Source organism: Athene cunicularia (genome assembly GCF_003259725.1).
Source record: "Athene cunicularia isolate RWA chromosome 9 unlocalized genomic scaffold, athCun1 chr9_part2, whole genome shotgun sequence".
NCBI classification, from domain to species: Eukaryota; Metazoa; Chordata; class Aves; order Strigiformes; family Strigidae; genus Athene; species Athene cunicularia.
In genome coordinates, this window is record NW_020799111.1 from 962590 (window position 1) to 981866 (window position 19277).

At 38.8% G+C, this 19277-nt stretch overlaps 1 protein-coding gene across 2 annotated transcripts in view; it reads right to left on the reverse strand.

The window, feature by feature from the left end:
• Positions 1–387: 387 nt before the first annotated feature.
• RYK (receptor-like tyrosine kinase) overlaps positions 388–19277 on the reverse strand; it is a 41762-nt gene continuing 22872 nt past the window's right edge. For both annotated transcript variants that reach the window (XM_026855536.1, XM_026855534.1), the window contains exons 9-14: positions 11862–11931; positions 9748–9880; positions 7852–7961; positions 5187–5346; positions 1714–1850; positions 388–896 (exon numbers count right to left, since the gene is read on the reverse strand). In XM_026855536.1, the coding sequence (XP_026711337.1) occupies positions 785–896; positions 1714–1850; positions 5187–5346; positions 7852–7961; positions 9748–9880; positions 11862–11931 (722 nt within the window). In that variant the 3' untranslated portion in view covers positions 388–784. The remainder of the gene's footprint in view (positions 897–1713; positions 1851–5186; positions 5347–7851; positions 7962–9747; positions 9881–11861; positions 11932–19277) is intronic.

The following is a 19277-nucleotide window of genomic DNA, read 5'->3' on the forward strand; positions in this document are numbered from 1 at the left end:
CTCTGAAGGCCTCTATTTAGCACATAAAACCATCTTAAAAAATCACATCAGCCTTTTATCTGAAAGGAGGGGCACCATTTTTACCCCACCTTTACTACTCTCCACATGAGGTAAACTGGAATCACTTTTACATAATCACTTACTGCTTTAAAAAGGAGATATTGTATCCTCAAGACCAGCTTTTCCAAAAAACATTCATGAATGGGTTAAAAAGGTAAGATGCCGCTTGTGGATCCAACCACAATGTGCTGTTGTCTCAAAATAGAAGTAGTTGATACTAAAAAGCTATTCCAGATACATACAAGTACAAACACTAGAGCTGGTCAGAAAGATTCAGTTTCAACATTTTTTTTAAAAGCGGGGAAAATTTTCTGCAGTGTGGCTTTTGCATTCATTTCCCCTAGCCTCACTTTTCTAACAGTTCCATATACCCTTCAAAAAAAAAAAAAAAAAAAAAAAAATCACGTCTCTTGTAAGAGTGCAAAGTCCATTCAAATCTTGTGTTTAAATTCACTATCACTACACTTTAAAAATCCTGATGGCAAATAAAAAGGTCTCAATTTAACTTAGCAAAAGTGATATCTAGAAAATATTCAACATCAAGAGGTCTTACAAAAATCTTCAGACTACTAAGGCATTCTAAGGCACAGTGTTTTGGAAGAAGTGCTTTCTCCCTTTGGTGTTGCTTTATACACATCACGTGTGTGAGTCTGAGTGATGCATGGAGCCACAGATGTATGCCATGCCTTCTCCCAATCAGTGAATTGAATCATCTTCTACAGTTTCAGACGTATGCTCCCAGTGCTGCATGAAATTCAGTTAGACATTGCACCAGCTGCTGAAACTTGGGTCTTTCTTCAGGATCTAGGGCCCAACAGCAAGCCATCACAGCAAACCTGCAAGACAAACAAATGGAAGACATGAGAACATAAATTGGACGACCACAGTCTCAACCTGAAAGCAAAAACCAGCATTTGCCACTAGAAAACCTGGTGACTGAAGAGAGAAAAGGACCCTGGATCTTCTGATACACGATGCTGAGCAACTTCAGAGGACAGACACCTGGAGTGATCAATAAATGTGCTGTGACTGGAAGTGCTGGTTTGATTTAGGATACGAGCTGGAGACAATCCAGGAGGAAGCAATATACAGTTCATCAAAAATTGCTCAACTATTGTAAAAGCACAGTTCTAAGTGTTCCTGTGGTAGGCTTACAGGAAGGGGATCTGGAAGAACACATGAGGCAGAAGGTAGTGTCTGTGCACTTGCATTCTCCTGTACCATGAGGATTATGACTAAACCTCAAGCCCTGCCATTTAACGCAATTACACACAGTACTTCTCCACAGTCTTCCTGAGAGAACAGATTCCCTCTACCTACAAACCTAGTGGCTTCCTACATTGCAGCCCTGCAAACACTAAGATGAAAATCCCAGGTCCCTTTGCCTGCCTCCTCCCATCTTCCTGATCAACCCCATTTCTCTCACGTGTCACAATAAGGAAAAGAATTGGGTTAGGATTAAGTGAAACTCAACAACATCATCAAAAAGCATTTAATTTAAACCCAAGTTCCTTGATGTAGGTCACTGAAGCCACACAAATACTTACATGAGGTTTTGTGTAAAAGGCAGACCCAGCCCTCTCATTGATAAGGCTGGCTTAACAGGCTGATTACAAAATAGACATTTTATTCTCTCCAAAAACATGCACTTACAGTTCATCAGGGCAGTTGATTGGCTGAGCTATTCGATAGCCATCCTTTAAATAAGCAGCCATCTCAAAGGGGTCGATATCAACATACGGAGTCTGTCCTAAAGTCATCAGCTCCCACAGTGTTACACCGAAGGCCCACTAAAAAGAAAGAGCATAGGGTATTAACAGAACATGGCAACTTGAGAGCTCCTTCAGATGTTCCACAAAATCAGTTACAAATAAGACTACGCAGAGTAAGAAAGCTTTACATAAATGCTATATACATCCAAGTTCAACAGCACAATACTTTGTCATGATAAATTTAAGAGTCACAGCACAGGTGCTAAATTGAAGTAAAATTAAAATCTTGGTGCACTTAAGATTTAAGTGCTAAAAAAATCATGTATTTACTGCATTTTTTCAGTATGACATTTCAAAACACTTAGATCTAAGTAATATTAAACACTAAACCACTGTTTTGAAAAAATTAACAGTTTATATCACATTTTACCTCTTCAAAATACTATACAGAATTCCTCAAAGAAAAGGTCAGTGAAATTCAAAGGTTCAGAAGAACAGGCTGGATGAAATCATAATTTTTTTAAATCAAAGACATCTGTATATTTTCAGTCTATGCTCAAAGTCAGACTCACAAGAAAAATAAAGATTTCATCTAAATAAACCTGACAGCTGGATCAGTATTCAACATATTCAGCTGACGGTGCTTGCCCAAAAGAAGCTTAAGGTGATTAAAAAAAAAAATATCAATCAATCAACATGCAAGCACAGGACAAGTAAAATGATTTACTGTCTGGTGTCAAGATACCAAAGAGACAAAACATAGATGGTGTTGATACTGCACACTGATGATTCACTGCTGAAGTTACAAGTGCTGCAAACATCACGATTTATTAAAGAGGGGCAGAATCCTGCAAGCCTCAAAATATTCTTGTTTTTAATTAAAAGAAATCCCGCCACCCCACCTCAATCAAAACCTAAAACCAAAAACTAAGGGATGCTGTCAGTGAACACTGATGGGAAGCTCAGAGCTGGAGAATGGCAGGGGGACTGATGCGGCCCTGATCTCATCAGTCATCTATTAGCAGTGTGGGAAGGCAGGGGAGGACATTGTTTCATTTGCAGTTAAGAAAAATGCCAGGGGACAAGTGGTGGTGCACCTAGAACATGAGAATAAGGGTGATTCAAGCAAAACTACTTTGAGAATGCAACCATTTCTAATTCCGTAAGTAGCTGCATAAAAATGGTATAAAGAGATGCAGAGCTTCGTGCCCAACACAGGGAAAAACCACAGAATTAAAATTCAGCAGGAACTGTGTTTTGTTTTTCCATGCTTTGGCTGACTGATACAACTGTTGGCAGAGGAGGAACATATCAGAAACTTTTCAAGCCAGCAAAACCATTTTAAAGAAATGCATTCAAAAAGCAAGCCTAGAACACACACCAACCTCATCTTAACAGACACCAGCTAAATTGTTTGTAACAGATTTCATCACTGATTAGAAAATAACTGCAATTGATAACTAGATTTGTTCCTAGCAAGCAGACAAAAACATATTACACCATATTTGTGAAAAGCATCCACGTAAATGCAAAGATGGTTTAGGGAAGATGGTATTTTCTACATCCAGAAAATCAGTCAATTTCTGCACACTGCAAAACTCAGATAGCTACATATGCAAAGCTAAGAACTGTGTATTAGAAGCCGAGTTACATTTATCCCCACATAATGCAAAAAGGAGTTTAGAGTTACTGTGGACTATATGCTTAATTGTACTAGTTTTCTGAAATGGTTATGAAACCAAGGTGCCTTCATCCTAATAAAGTTCTACATTTCACCGCCAGTGTTATCAGCAGCTTTTATGTCCAAATCCTGTGTTCACAAACAGTGAACACTTCTTTCTAGATGTAAAAAAAAAAAGTAATTTTTTTTTTAAAAAAAAAAATCAATATTTAACTGATCTCATTTAGTATTAAACAAACATGCTTTTATAGGCATAAGTTTGGTATAACACAAACCCCCAAACATTTTCCAATGAGTAAAGTAGTATTTCTGGAGCAGAGCTGACTCCTTTCCTTCCTTTTTTGTTTGTTTGTTTTGGGTCTTTTGTTTATGTGGCTTGAGCACCAGTACAAAGACTATGGCAATGAGGAAAGAAAAAAAACAAGCCATACCAGAACTTTTTAAAAGATTTTTAAACTACTATGTTTTAAGAAGCAGTTTAGTTTCTGGATGTAACCATGTTTAAGCAAGCGGCATTAATTATGAAAGAAAATGCCCCCGTAGCACTAAGGGACAGATCACAGTGGCAAGTGGTTTACCATTAATTAGCACTCTAATTACCATAGGTCCATCTGCAAGGACAAGCTCCTGTAAGCACAGAAGCAGCCCCTTCTAACATGCAGGAAGCTGAGCAAACACAGTAGAAGACCACCATGGATGCACTGACTAAACTCAGACACTAAGGAAGCAAAGAGAGAGTGGAAGTAGAAGACTACTTGAGGAATAGAGTGAGAATGCATCAGCATGCAGGGACGGAGTTTGGAAGACCAAAGCTCAGCAAAAGTAACCTCCCAAAAAATACCCACAGAGGAAAATATCTGGGCTGCACTAAAGCCAAGTGCACACACACCAGACCACTGTACCAAATGGGATGCGGCCAAGAGTGCTAAGGGAGCAGGTGGCAGTCACTGCAACACTGCTCTCCTCATTCTGAAAGGCCACCACAACTGGGGGAGGTTGGTGACATCTGGAAAAAAGGCATCCTCTTGAAGAGGTGGGATCTGGGGAACTACAGTCCAGATAGTCTAACGTCAGCTCCTGCTAATGTTGGGGAGCACGTGATCTGATAGTCACTTCCATGCATGTGAAACAAAGGTGTCTGGGAACAGCCAGCATGGATTTACTGAGGGCAAACAGTGCCTGACTAACCTGACTAGCTCTTTGCTGAAAAGACAGTGTGAGTTGACACAGGGTGAATGATGGATGCTCACACTGACTTCAGTTGACATAACCTTCCACAGCATCCTTATACCAAATTAGTGAGACGTCGAGATTAAAGTGGCTGGACTGCTGGACTCAAACTGCTATGACCAGTTCCTAGTGGCATTGCTCAGGAATCAATACTGTTTTATCTTCACTAACAGCCTGGACCCTCAAGAAGCTCATGGATGGTACCAATCTGGGTAAAGCAGCTGACAGGCTAGAGGACAGGGTCCTGCAGAGGGACAAGAAGCTGACAGGAACCTTGAAGTTCAAGGGAAGTTATGCTAACACTTGAATGCAAGAAGGGCCTGCTTGACCTCTGAACTATCTGCCATGAGCAGCAAATGCAGGAATCAAGTGTACAGATGCTGTTCTGGACAAGCCACTGTTACCGATTCATTGCCATGATTCTCCAATGGCTGTAAAAAGGGAGAAATGTCAACAAGATACATTTACAAAATGTAAGAGAAAAAAAACCAAAACAAACTTACCACATCACTAGCACTGGAAAATTCATTGTTAACCAGGCTTTCAAGAGCCATCCATCGAACTGGTCTGTTTTCATTATCTCCCAGGCAATGGTAATCCATAGGAAATAGGTCTCGAGATAGCGCGTTGTCTGTAATCTTAACCTGAAGTGCATCGTCAATGCTAATTTAAAAGAACAAAAGTATTTATCAAATGTAGCATTACAGTTTTACAGAAAATATTTAGGCTCAACCTTAAGTTTCGGACTCAGGATTTAATTGGCCAACACTAATCACATTATTCATTTTAATTATTCTATATCAAGACACATTTATTCTGTGATTATCGAATATTATCAAAGAACGTATTTATTCTGCGTTAACAGATAAGCACTAGAAAAATCACCAGTCTTAGATTAAATAAAAATCAAACATTTACAAGTGAAAAAAATACAGTTAAAGCAAACAAACAACTCCCTTAAATTATTCCTCCTCCCTCAGAGATCCCCTATCAGACTGATTAAACAAGTTTTAGCTACCTCTGTAGCAATAAGAAGCCAGAGATTTAAGCAAAGCAAAATCTAGTAATATCTTGTTAAAGCAACCAGTATTATCTGTGGCCTAACAGTTTGTCTCCAAACAATCTGGTAAGATATTATTTATTTCTCTCAACAAGAGATAGTCATTCTGACCACTGTCAGAAATAGGATACTGACTAAAAGAAACTTACTTTTAATCAACAAAAGATGATTCAAAAAAGCACAGGGAGCTTACTGATCCCCCCCACAGGATGTTAATTCATATTCTTTGAAACTTAAAAAACCTGTGTAATGAAGTTCAGTGTTCTCAGACAGCTGACAATACAGGTGAGATGGCTTTAACATCTTATGACAAAAATATAGAAATAACATTGGTTAGGGGGATTGTAACAAAATGGCATTTGCTGTCTTTTCGTCTTGTCAATAATTTATTTTAATGAGAAAAATTAAATAGAAATGCTCGATTTGTGCGTTTCCTGCTTCACTATCTCAAATGCCTTCTTATTTATTCCATTCCTATGCATATTCAGGTCAGTTCATTGCCCTCAAAATTTAAAGACCAGGAAATTTCCATATCTAATCACTCTTATAAGTTCAGAGAAATTCCTAGAAGACCAATCTATAAACAAATACAAACCAAAAGGTAATCTCTCAGCAATGAGAGCTCTCTGACTTGTGTAATCCATATGTCCACTCAACTAGGCCCTACTGTGCCATGGGCACACAAGGCCAAAAGTATCTCCTCCCTTAACAAATCTGCCAGGGCCACTGCAATCCTGGCTCCCTTCCCAAAATTAGGGCACAAGTACATAGGTCTGACATACTTCATATCAACTCCTCCCAGTCCTTCACCACACAGGAACAGACCTGGGGAACAAAGGGGTGGCAGATAACCAAAGCCCTTCAAGGGATCCTGCCTACTGGCACCCTCTTTCACTTTAAAAACCTAATGCTAGCCCAGGATTTCTTGTACTGCAGCACAGAGCAGTAGATGCTTGCCTCCTGCCTGCATTTCCCATGGAGAAGGAGCACCAGGTGCACCATGTATTGATTTTTACTGCCAGTACTCCAAATCACACATACGGCAACTAAAGTGAAGCTGGACTCTGCTCCAGGAGGACAAGGAGTCAAGCAGCCTGGCCTGCCGACCCTTTGCCCAGCAAAAGCACTAGGCTATTAATTCCTGCACAGAAATGCGAGGCTGCCACAAGGTAATTTCCCTGAAGCACTGTTTATGATCTTTGTCTCCTGCAGTACTGCTTTTCTTCCTGGACATGCTCACTAGAGAGAACAAGCAGTAAGAGTTAAGAAAAGAGTCTCTAGGGACCTGCATCGAACTTACACAGTGCAAGAAAGGCTTCAACTGTGGTCTTAAAAACTATGTTACTTCAATTATGGTGTTATTTCACATATCATAAAACGAAGCTCAGGGACTAAATGGCGGCCCTTTTGATATTTTCAGATGTTTAGTTGAGTTTAAGCAGAATCCTGTATTTTCTGTTTCCCCTCATTAGGTATTAAAGCAGATGAAGAATGAGCAGAGTAGGCAGTCTGAATTATTTGGTTTGTGGAAAGAAACACCTCAATCTCTACATTTTGAGGGCGTAATTCCAGTCTGATGGTCTCAAACCCTACTTTGGCATTCTTACCATTATGAAGCACATTCATTTGACAACTAAGAAATCTACCAACATTCATCATTTGACAACTAAGAAATCTACCAACAAAGAAAGCCATTAAGCCATTTTTTAAGAAAAAATAATAAAAACTACTTCATACAAAAATCTATCCATCAATAAACTGCCAAATATATTCCAAGTTTTTATTAAAGCTTAAGGGAAGCCTTAATATTTTTCAAGCCTTCGAAAAAGTCATAGACAAAACCTAAAAAAAAGTATTTTAAAAACAAGGATGTTCTGCTTCCTTGAAAACCATGCTTTATGGTTCAACATACGTTTAGAGGAAAACCTCTTCCTGACAAAACTATTCATCCAAAATTTGTAAAAAAAAAAAGTAAAAAAATTTGTAAAAAAACCCAAATAGTAGTATATTTTGAAGTAGAGATCAGGCCAACTGAAGAAAGCCTGTTGTAGCTCTAGCTACTGATGTAACACCGTCTTCATGATGACTCTACGCCATCAAGTACTTACACACAGTTTCTAGCAGCCAGGTCTTTGTGAATGACCTCCCGTCTGGCCAAGTAACTCATTCCACAGGCAATCTGAATAGCCATATGTACAAGATCCTGCTGGGAAATTGCCTGCAAGAGCATAGAACAACAATCATTGCAAAACTGCAAGCCCAGTGCCTGTGAGGTTGGTGGTTTTGTTGTATTCTAGTGCCCCCCCTCACCCCCCCTTTAGCAGCTGATGCTTTCTAGTAACTACAGACACTACCACCTAGTGAAAACTTACAAAGACTCCTTATTATAAATTTTAGCTTTTTTTTTTTTTTTTAAACATGCCAGGGGCAAATGTTTCCAGTTTGCAACTGCCTCACTGCTACACAGCTTTTCCTTTGATTAGTGGTGAACACAGGCAAAATAATAAATTCTACCCTTCTTACCACATATTTTTGCTTTCTGTTTCCCTGGAAACCAACTCATTTTCAGGAAGCAGAGCAAAATAACAGTCAAAATGCTTTTTGCTATCTATGAATATGTCTATCTTGCTATGCTGAGAACTGGTATCAAAGGCTGTTGGCTCCATCTACTTTTACAACTTCACAGTCCTATATAAATTAAATCCTTGCACATATTTATACTTTGGGTTCCCACTTCTATTTCCATAGTGTTTCAGAAACTTCAATATGCAGGTGGACACACTGAAGTTACAAGACTGGGCTTAAAATAAACCAAATACTAAATCAAAACAGTAATAAACTGGCTTCTTCATTAAAAGCCTGTTATTAAGAACAGTAGCCACATATAATTTCAGAAAACTCAAAGAGTTTCCATTAGGTATTTGTAGAAAAGTTCCATCTTCCAGTATCTAGGACATCAAATGTCCCATTTTTTGATAATACAGTCATCTAGTTACTAAGAGGTAACTCCTGTTTAACATAATATAGATTAGAAATACCATTTCTGCTTAAATTCTTGGAAACGGATATTAGTACATTGCATAGGGATTTCTAACTCAGATTAAACAACAAAACAAATAAAAAAAAAATTGAGAGATCCTAGGAGCTTATCACATTTTACAAATTAACAGAGGTATGTGTCCCTTGCTATTTTGAAATGTGGTACACAACAGGGACAAATGCTGACCTCAGGAAACAATTTTGTGCTTGATTCAGTTTGAAGACAGAAGTCAAGCCAAGGTGAAGTTGAAAAAAGACAAGGTAATCCTAACAAGAGGGACAGTTTTACTACATATACACATCCATCACTAAATGCTCAGATTTTTAAAAATATGCAAAATATGTTCTCATTTAGGCATATTTTCTCACTTATGAAATATATGCAACAGGTTCCACTGAAACACAGTAAAGTTATGAATGCTGCAGAGCACCCAACAGCAGTTAAAAAAAATAAAATCAGCAGATTGCTTCCTTTAGTATCTAAAGTTAAATAAATCCAGTTATTTTAATAGCAAATCTACAGCAGTACCTTAAAAGTTTAACAGAAGTGCTTTATACTTACAATTAAGAACTATAACTAAAGAGATAATCTATTAATTATACCAAAAATTAAATGAGTAAATCTGAAACTTCTCCATACAGTTTTCCCCTGTGTATTCTAACTTAAATCCACACTCATATACCATTTTCTCTAGCTTTAAAATATTTTAATATGTACTGATATACCAGCTATTAGCCTAAGCTTTGAGTTTAACTCAGCTTCATGCTCTCTGAACATCTGTGATGCATGCAGCCAAGAACTATTATATGAACCAAACCAAACACTTGCCACAAAACCTGCTTGCTAATTCTCTCATTGTCACAACAGAACAGATGAATACCACAAGTATTTATTTTAAGGCACATACAAAGATGACAAAGCAAGTCTAAGTTTAATGGGCAAGAAGTCAGATTTCTGAGTGTACCTGAGGATTGTTGGCCTCTACCAGCTTGCACTGTCGCAAGAATAGTTTAAGGTTCCCCCAGTTCATGTATGGCAGCAGCACCATTGGTTTCTCTCCCTCTTCTATACAGACATGAGTGATAGGTAGCAGATTCCTGGAAGACAGGGAGAGCAAATCCTAATTTTATGAAACTGAAATTTGATAAACATTTTCTTGATCCTAAACCACAGTAAGTGGAAGTAATTCAACACTGAAGAAAAGCACTTATTCTTGCATTATGAAATGCAGAGGACAAGGTCTCCAAATAACTGAAGCCCTACACATCTGTTTCTTAAAAAATTAAATATTTGAGTCGTTTCCCATTGGAAGAATCCTTCAAATTTTTTCACTTGGTCCAAAAGGCCTGAAATAAATTTCTATGAATATGGGTTATTTATACTAAGAAGCAATATATCCTCAACTTGGAAGTGTTTCATTCTAAATGCAGCTGTAGATATAAAATATATAGCTCCATTACAGTGGTCTAAAAAAAGTCAAAACATCATGTTTGATCCACTTCAAAGTGACAGAACAGAAAATTTTAGTTTTCAATGAACTAAACTCTACAGTCTAAATGAAAAAGTATCTCAGGAGTTTTATCACAGGTGTGTTAATCATAGAATCATGCAGGTTGAAAAAGATCATTGAGTCTGACTGTAAACCAAACACCGCCAAGTCCACCACTAAAGCACTTTAAAGGTCCTTTCCAACCCTCCTTGTGGCTCATAACGCCCATGCTGCATTGTTCCTAAACATCTTCCTATAGTATCAATGTATAAATTTGTAGAAACTTAAAACAAATTGTATATAGTTTCAATTTTCCATTAAATATTTCTTAGAAAAAAATGCATCTTCTATTGAAAACATCAGTAAGTCTCCAATAAGTTATAATTGTTTTTAAAAGGGAATTTTGACATTTCCTGTTCTTACCCAAAGGTGTCACACCCATGACCCTACAGACCCATGTAGCTCTACCTTCAACCAAGACAAGGGTCCCAGCTTCACAGGCAGTGTACAGAAGAAAAGCTTTTTGGACTTTTTGAAGGGTCTGACTTGTAATAGGGAAGAGAAGAGCTGATTTTAAATGACTGGAGGGAGGTTGTTTCATTTTGTTTCAGTTTTAAGAATGTTTCCCCAAGAACCTGCTGCTACTCTTAATACAATCCTGTCTTTTAGGCAAGGCCTTAACTATAACAACTTTTAGAAAAGCAACTTTTAAATGCCCTGTATAACTAATAATTCTGCTTGAACTATTTTCATTTTCTTCACATTACCAGTAAAAAAAGATCAATTACCAGTCTAGGGACTTGACGATTAGTGTAGGTTGTTTCTTACCTGCATCCTTGCCAGTAATGAGGATACTTAAGGGCAGTTTCAGCCTTGAATCCAAGCTGCAAAACTGCCACTAACTCAAGCTGTTTGGGGCATTAATTTAACAAACTTAAGCCACCAGCCCAAAAAAACATGTGATTACTTCTTAAGGAATAAATCCCATCAGTGATGTTATGATGCTATATGAGGACAACTCATGTGCAGAAGTCCTACAAAACATTTCCTTCTGTCCCTGTGGGACAGTACCTAATCACAGTACTTTTATGCACCACCTAGAAAATGATGAACAATACAAAGCAGACTAGTAAATTGGCTAAACAGGGAATCAACCTGCATATATACTCACTCTCATCATCACTAAGATTCCCACTGCATTTAACAACTAACCTGTGCAAGAACCAGCATAAACAGGTGCCTGCAGCACCTTTTTCTGTAATAGCTAAGAATATATGTAACAAATATCTACCCATATTTCACTGTGAGGATTGGAACAGCAAACCAAAGACTTCCCATTTTCCCACATGCCACTACCATTTAATTTTACAGGCCGTGCTGCTATGAGAAAAATCTTATATCTGCAATTCTGTATTTTTAAGTGCAACAAGAATAGTTTCAGCTCTTTACAGCTTAAAAAAAATTAATATACAAAATGTTGCTAAATTCTCAAAAAAAAAAATTGTTGCTTTTCCCCCTAGGGAGCTTTAAGTGCAAGTATTTTCAGCTCAGACAGATACAGCTTTGCTTATAAACACTATTTAGCTCACCTGTGATGAAGTCCTCTGAGTTTACAGCTTTCAGTCAGCATCATTGTCACCTGTACCTCTGAGGCTTGATCTGATTAAAAAAAAGGAACCACAGATACAACTTTGGAAACAAATCAACATATTAATTAAAATTTGGTCCAGATTTGCAAGTCAGTTGAGGTCATTTGAGCACAAACAGAACTTGTTTGCCTACTTTTTTTAAAATGGATTTTAAAAAACCCCAAACAAGTAAGCCAAGTTCTAGGGCATATTTCTGCTTAAACAAATGGGGATGAAGCCAAAAAAGGAAATAAAACACACTCTAGGTGCTGACACACTGTACTTTTGCCACTTCCTGACAGCTTCTGGGCAGGCACGGACTGCCTGCACTAGGCAGCATGGGTCACATCCTGAACACGGGGCCGGTCCTGCTGGAAGAAAGGGAGCTTGCCATGCATTTCCCAAAAGCACAGAAGTGCTCAGAAGACACTGGTTTGCTGATGAATTACCAGTATAGGGTGCTGCCGATTACTTCCACACCAGTGGAGACCATTTATTTCTAGTTTTATTTATATTTACTGCTCTCTACTTGAAACACTTGACTCTTGGTAACCTTAGAAATGTTTACTGTTCTCTTCTCCACCTTTCCAAGAAAAAAAAAAATAATTACTTCTGCCAGCTAAAACTCAAGCATCTGTGGTAACTCCAGTAACCCACAGCAATCAGAGCATCTACTGGGCAGAAGCAGAAACGTAACCCCTTCCAGACAAATATTTTTGTGTGTGTTTTTGCTTTTTCCCTTCCTCTAGTGGTGAGAAGCAACGGAGAAGCTTAACACGATGCAAATCAGAACTCTCACAATCCCACCCTCCTCATACCAGGGTGCATTTTCTGTCCCTCCTTCGTGCTAGAACAAGTACCAGTACCAGTGTGCCTAGGCAGCATGCTAGCACAGGACAGAGCCCAACAAAGGCCAAATAGTTTTCCTTGCTGCATTAGGATTAATTTACATATTACAGATGAGTCAAACTAACATTTTACTGCCCTGGGAGGAATAGGAGAGAACTCATCTGCTCTTTCTCCTTCTTCATGGTCTTACCCTCCTCCCTGTATGAGCTCTGACACCCTTCCCTAATTGAACTTTAACCCTGCAAAAGAAAACATGACTTTTGACAGAGTTAAGAGTGGTGAATGTGGTCAATGCAGATAAGCACAAGGTAGGAAAAGAAAGCACAAAGCCCCCGGGAGAGCGTGACTTCCCCCTCATGGCAAGGGCAAGCTAAATAGACAGGCTCTAACCATAATACACAAATTGGCATTTAGCTTTCCAGATCTGCTGGAAGTGGAGACAGCTTGAGGCACAACATAGCTCCTGCCTAAGAAGGATTCATCAAAAGAGAAACCGCGCAACTCAAGAACCTGTGAGCCACAAAACATTGGCTGGATTGAGAAAGTTCCCCTAAATCAGGGCAAGGAATGATATCCCAAGGCAAATGGCTTCAAAGGCTGCTTTACCACCTTGGCTCAGAAGAGATTAAAAAGGAGGCATGCCTTTCTTTCCAAAAGCATACAGGCACTAAAAAAGGAGGAGATCAGGAAATGGAGGCTGTAAATGCAGATACAGGTCCCAGCCAGAGGCACTAAACCCTGAGTATGCTTGGAAGCCCCTAATGAGCAATGCTGCCCAGACTCGGCACAGGCTGGAAGGACCAAGACCACCACAAGCCAAAACACAGCGCTCTAGAGAAGTGCAGACACAGAGGTGCCATTACATTAGTGACAGTTATGGCTGCGGTATATTATGGGATGCACAGAACAGTGCATTTCCTTGTATTTGCTAACAAGTCAGTATAGGGGTGGGTATGAACAGGTTCTTGCAGACCGGAACACATTTAAGTAATGGTTGGTTTGCACTCCAACACACAGACGCACAAGAAAGAGAAGGTCCTACCTACTGTGCAGCAACAGCACTCAAGGGTTTCATACGTGATGAATTTGATATGTAGGAGAGACTTCAGAAGGCTTGCAAACAAGTAAGAAAAACAAGATACTACATTAAAATGAAGTTACATAGGCATGAATGGCTGAATCATCCAACTGTTATAAAGGGCAAGAAGCATTAAAAATAGCATCTTGTAAGAAGTGAGAGGAACTGCCAGCAGGCTTCTAGTACACAGCTTCAAGTTTAAATGCATGAATTACTACAATTCAAAGACCACAACTTTTTCAACCCAGCACACGACAAAGGGAGAAAAGAGATTACTAGGTGTGAGTTTAAGCTGATTAACTCACTTATATACTCTTTGGCCCTGTGCTTGCTTAACTGGTTTGCTTTTAATAATTAAGAGCCACCATATAATAATTCGAAGCTCTGTATCAGAGATTATTTAAAACTGGCTTTAAAGTCTATAGAACAGGTTGATCTGGTTCAGACAATGCACCTATTCATCTCCTCACGCTAACAGTGTAAGAGATGACACCCTTCTGCCCAGGTTTTTCCCTTTCCATCACACAGGGTGTTTTTCAGCAGGTCACTGTTACGTTTCACTGTTTTCTTTCAGCCTGGAGACACCATGCTATAGTCAATGAACACCCAAAAAGGACGATTGACTCCCATTCAAGTATATACGGAAATCTAAATTTTATCTTGTGAAACAGTCCCAGCATCCGTATTGTGTTTTCTTATCAATATTATTTCCTTGTTTTCTGAATGGAAAAAAACTTACAAAACATCAACAAATTCAACACACTAAGAACAAACAATAGCAGTACAAGGCTAATCTTCCTCTATCTTAGACTGGTGCCAATTTAGAACAACCACACAATTTGATTGTTGTGGTTTTGTACTAGATATTATCCAAAACAGAATATAAATCATCACTTCTTTGAGTGATTCTAGTCAAAAAGGGGTAAAAAAAAAATACCGCAACAGTCCCTATTGCAATCAGACTTCCTTTTAAAGGCATTTTCTTTAGTTACACAACAAAAAGTACATTTCAAACAGTCACATTTAGTAGATTATAACCACTTTCAAGCATCCCAACAGAAAGGTCTTCACAGATTAGGAAGATGGTGATTTCGGTAATAATATATTTTGTTGTAGACGACTTGGTGAATCTGACCATCCTGCACTAAAGACTCTTAAAAGCAATCCAGAAAATCCACAGTATTTCTGGCTTTGACATGAGAAATACACAGTCCCAGAGCAAAGCCAGTGACAGCCATGGCCAAGCAATTCCAGCGTGGTGAGACATTTTTATGAGGACGTACGAAGGTGAATCCTACAGATTTAGTTTTCCTGCCTGGGCCAAAGTGTAATCCTGTACCAAACCATATATCAAATCTCTAAGCATTACATGTAAGCACACACACAGGCATTTTATACACAGAATCATGTGTGGAGCCACACAAAATGAGACCTGGGGAATGATTTTATCAAACACACAAAAATGCCCACAGGCTCTTTCAGTTCATTTTTTCTGTACCAGATCAGTGAAGTCATTTGATATGAACACAGCCACACACAGCTAAAGAGGGGGGAATGGGGCGGGGAAAGCCTCCCACAGAGCTAGAAACCTCTTAAATTAGAATATCAGCTTAAAGCCTTGACAAGAGGAGGCTACAGTCTCCCATATATTAAATCTGTGCATCAGGAAACAGCAGCCCCAAGTTTAAGTCAAACACTCCAGGGCAAGGCAACAAAGGGCTCATTGCACAACTTCTTCAAAGCCCTAAAAAAAGCTAAACTCCCCTCCAAGTTATTAACATTATTTGTGATTAATACATCAGTGCTCAACAATTCATGCAGTTGCAGCTTGATGATCATGAGCTGTAGCCAGGTCAGTGCTTCTTAGCCCCCAAAAAGCATCATGTATTTTCAAAAGGCTATTTTCACAATCACACACCGACAGCTGAGTACCTGAACAGCAAAGTCTTCAAGTTACATGACTTAAGAAAGATTTAATACCCAGTAGTAATTCGAAATGTTCAATTAGGACCAAAAAGGTCCAACTAAGAAGGTACTTAAAAGCAAGTCTATTTTGAGATGTAAATGTATTCCAGAACTAGGAAGATGCTTTTAAAGCATTAGGTTTTCACCTTTGTGTGCCAAGAGCCTGGCTGTGAAAGTCTACCCTAAGGCAGAGAGCAAGAACAAGCTAGGATTTCAAGAAGCTTTGATACGGCTGCAAGTTTATCTCACAATATTACGTTATTTGTATATAGCCAGGCACAATGGAGCTCTTGGCACTACTGTTTTTATATAAGAGCCTAATCTCTCCACACAATTCTGGCAAGTGTTACATGTGCTGAGGCCCTTCCTGGTTCACGGGGAACAAGAGCACCTATCTGATTTTTACCAACTTGTCAAAGTTCATCTGCAAAACTGTGTTTTAAAAATCTTTGTTCATCACCCACATGAATCATGTGAAAAAAATCTCTGGGGAGTTTTGCAATGACACTAACACTGCAGCAATTTGCTTTCTTTGAGACTGGGCACATTTAACAACTGTACAGCATCATGCTCTACATTCACTATGTGGTAGCATATCAGAAAAGAGTCACTCCACACCTCAAATTACTTTACCAGAGATGAAAAGCAGCAATTACCTGGATATTGCAGTGGGTTACCCCACTAGCTGGACTATTAGCTGGATAGCTTTCAAGAATAACATCTTAAGTCAGACCTCCTAGAATCTCAAAATAGCAAGGCGCAGCATTATGACTTAGACTTTAGACTGTAGTATGGTCACTAAAATCTATTTCTTCAGACAGACAGCAGAGTCTTAAAAGACATATAACCAAAGGCTTCAAAGTTTAAATAATTAATTGCCGACACCCTTCATAGTCTACCGTGAGCAGTAACACACAGCAATTTCTTCCAGCACTCCTGCCGGAAGCAACTCCTCAAACACCACAGCTAGGACGTCTAAGCCTTCTGAGCAACACATCTCCTGACAGCAATATTTTAAAAAAAGATGTTTTACCGGAAACTTTTCTCACCTTTGGACCATTTGTAACATCGTCTTCCTGTGAGAACTTCCTTCTGTCTCATATTGCAGGCTAATATTCCCCAACATCTAAATGCTTATACAACCCTTTTTCTATATGGCTAGCTGTTTCCACAAATCTGGTATTACCTTTATTATCTTTCAGACTTCTGGGCTTTGCCAAATGTACTGTGACAAAGTCCACAAGCTCAAGTTACTGAAGGGCAAAAAGCATAGTCAGGCACAATGGTCACAGACTGTGTCCACAGGAGTTGAGAGTGTAGTACTAGAACTGTCCTAAGTGTTCAGCTTCAGGTAAGAAATGCTCCTAGTATCAACACATCCTTTACAATTACTGCTGCTTCTGCAGAGCAATTATGTAAAATCTCTCTCAAGGCAGAATTCAAGCCCAGTTCAAAGAGAATACATGCCTGAATTAACCCCTCTACACAAGTTTTGGGGTTTTTAGAAGAAATTCAATACTCAGACTATCCTGAGTTCACATCTGCTGTACATGACATTTTTAATGCTGCTATCAGACGTTTTCAGAATTGTCCTTCAACAGAAGGATGAACTGCTTAAGGAACACAAGTAGTCATGAGCCAATCTGCTTTTTCATAGATAGAAGGGAAAATGCATACACAAAAATATCTGCTCTTTAAAACTTCAAGAGGCCCTAACAGTTAGGTAGTGACAAGTTACTGTGGAAGCCAGTAGCACATCCAATGGCTTTCTGCCTACCACGGAAGTGAAGGCAAACCACCCTGCTCCTGTTTAGCCACTCTCATTGCACACGCAAGTCAAGCTAGCCAGAGGCTTGCAGGTAATGGCTATACTCTCACACATCAACATCCATCTGCTTTACAAGGCAACCACGCATCTTACAGAAGTCACATCTTCTGTATGTCAAGACATACATACACAAATCATAACGTATGGAGGTTACAACACAGGACACCATGCTTAGTTTTGCAAAAGTTTCAGAGCAGGATTTCTCCTCCAATCTTAATGCCAAGGCTATTTATATTAAAATGTGTTTCCATACTGCACAAATTTATTTTCCAAAGTAACACAGTTTATATTTTCAAACTCAAGCCTGACTTCAACATATTCTAGGAATGACTCAACACACCACCTAAAATGGGGAATACTGTTCTGGTTTTCCTACATTAAAAACTGTGTGTGCATTTGAAGCCACAGAAAAGGGTAGAGAGAAGTATGATTTGGGGATACTGCCACTTCCCTACCTAACAATACCAAAATCCAAGTAGCAGCAGCAAATAGCAACAAGCAAAAGGCCCTTTGCTCAGTAATACAATTAAAATGAAGCTGAACGTAAACGAAGGGAAACTGGGGAAGTGACATATAAGTGATTTAATGTTTCAAAGCCTATCAACTGCTAAAGGGCAGCAGCTAACAAAATTGAAATGCAAGTAGTGATTTTAACTATGTAAATTAAAATGTACTGTAGATGATGAAACTTGCTTTTCCCTGCAGAAGCATATGGAATAGTAAATCTTATAGTAGTATAGTATTTTGGAACCTCAGAGCTGCTACTGAGCGTTGTTTTAACGTACACTGTACTATTTCAGGTCTCGGGATACTTTCTTAATGAACTAGGATTGAATGACAAATACAGCATATTTTTAAGTTGATATTCAGAAATTGGCCACTTTTCCCTAATTCTTCAGATTCAAGTATATTCCTTTAGGAAGATGCTTAAGAATTTAACAGACTAGAAGCAGCTCTTTTCTGGGATTTTTTTTGTCATAAACTTTCTTCTACAGAAACAAGATCTTGTATTCTGATTTTGGGAGGTTAAATACTTTTAACTATTAACTTAAATACTGTATATTTAAGGAATGAACTTAAACTTATAAATATTTTCACAAGACAGTGCTTTTAAGAATGAATTGCCCAGAAATGTAAAGTCAGATGCAATTTAAATCAGCACCTTAGAAACAACTGCATATGCTCCAGGCTGCAGTATACTATATGTCTAATATGAACAACAAACACTTCAACTTGGTTAAGGGTTTATAACAAGCTTTAACTCACCTAACTATGCCTTTTGCTTTCCCCTGCTTTGCATAGCCTAAGTTCTTAGGATCTCTATTCCTACACCTTCTAAATGTACTAAAGAAGTTCTAAAGGGTCACCAGCTTGCAACTCAGCTGGGCCGTAAGCAGGCCAGAACAGACATCACATGAAGGCAGTAACAGGTCTGCATGCTACAGTTAAATCCTACTTGTTTTAACATACAACATTTAACATCTAGTAGGTTCCTTCATACCTACAACTCAACACAAACTTGCACTGCAGAGTGCATGCTTTGACTCATTCTAGGCAGCTGCAGCCCTGAGATGTACCTGATGAATTCATGGTAAGGTCCTTCGCCAAGGCTTCCATTACAGCATCATGATCCACATCATCTATGTGGGTACACTTT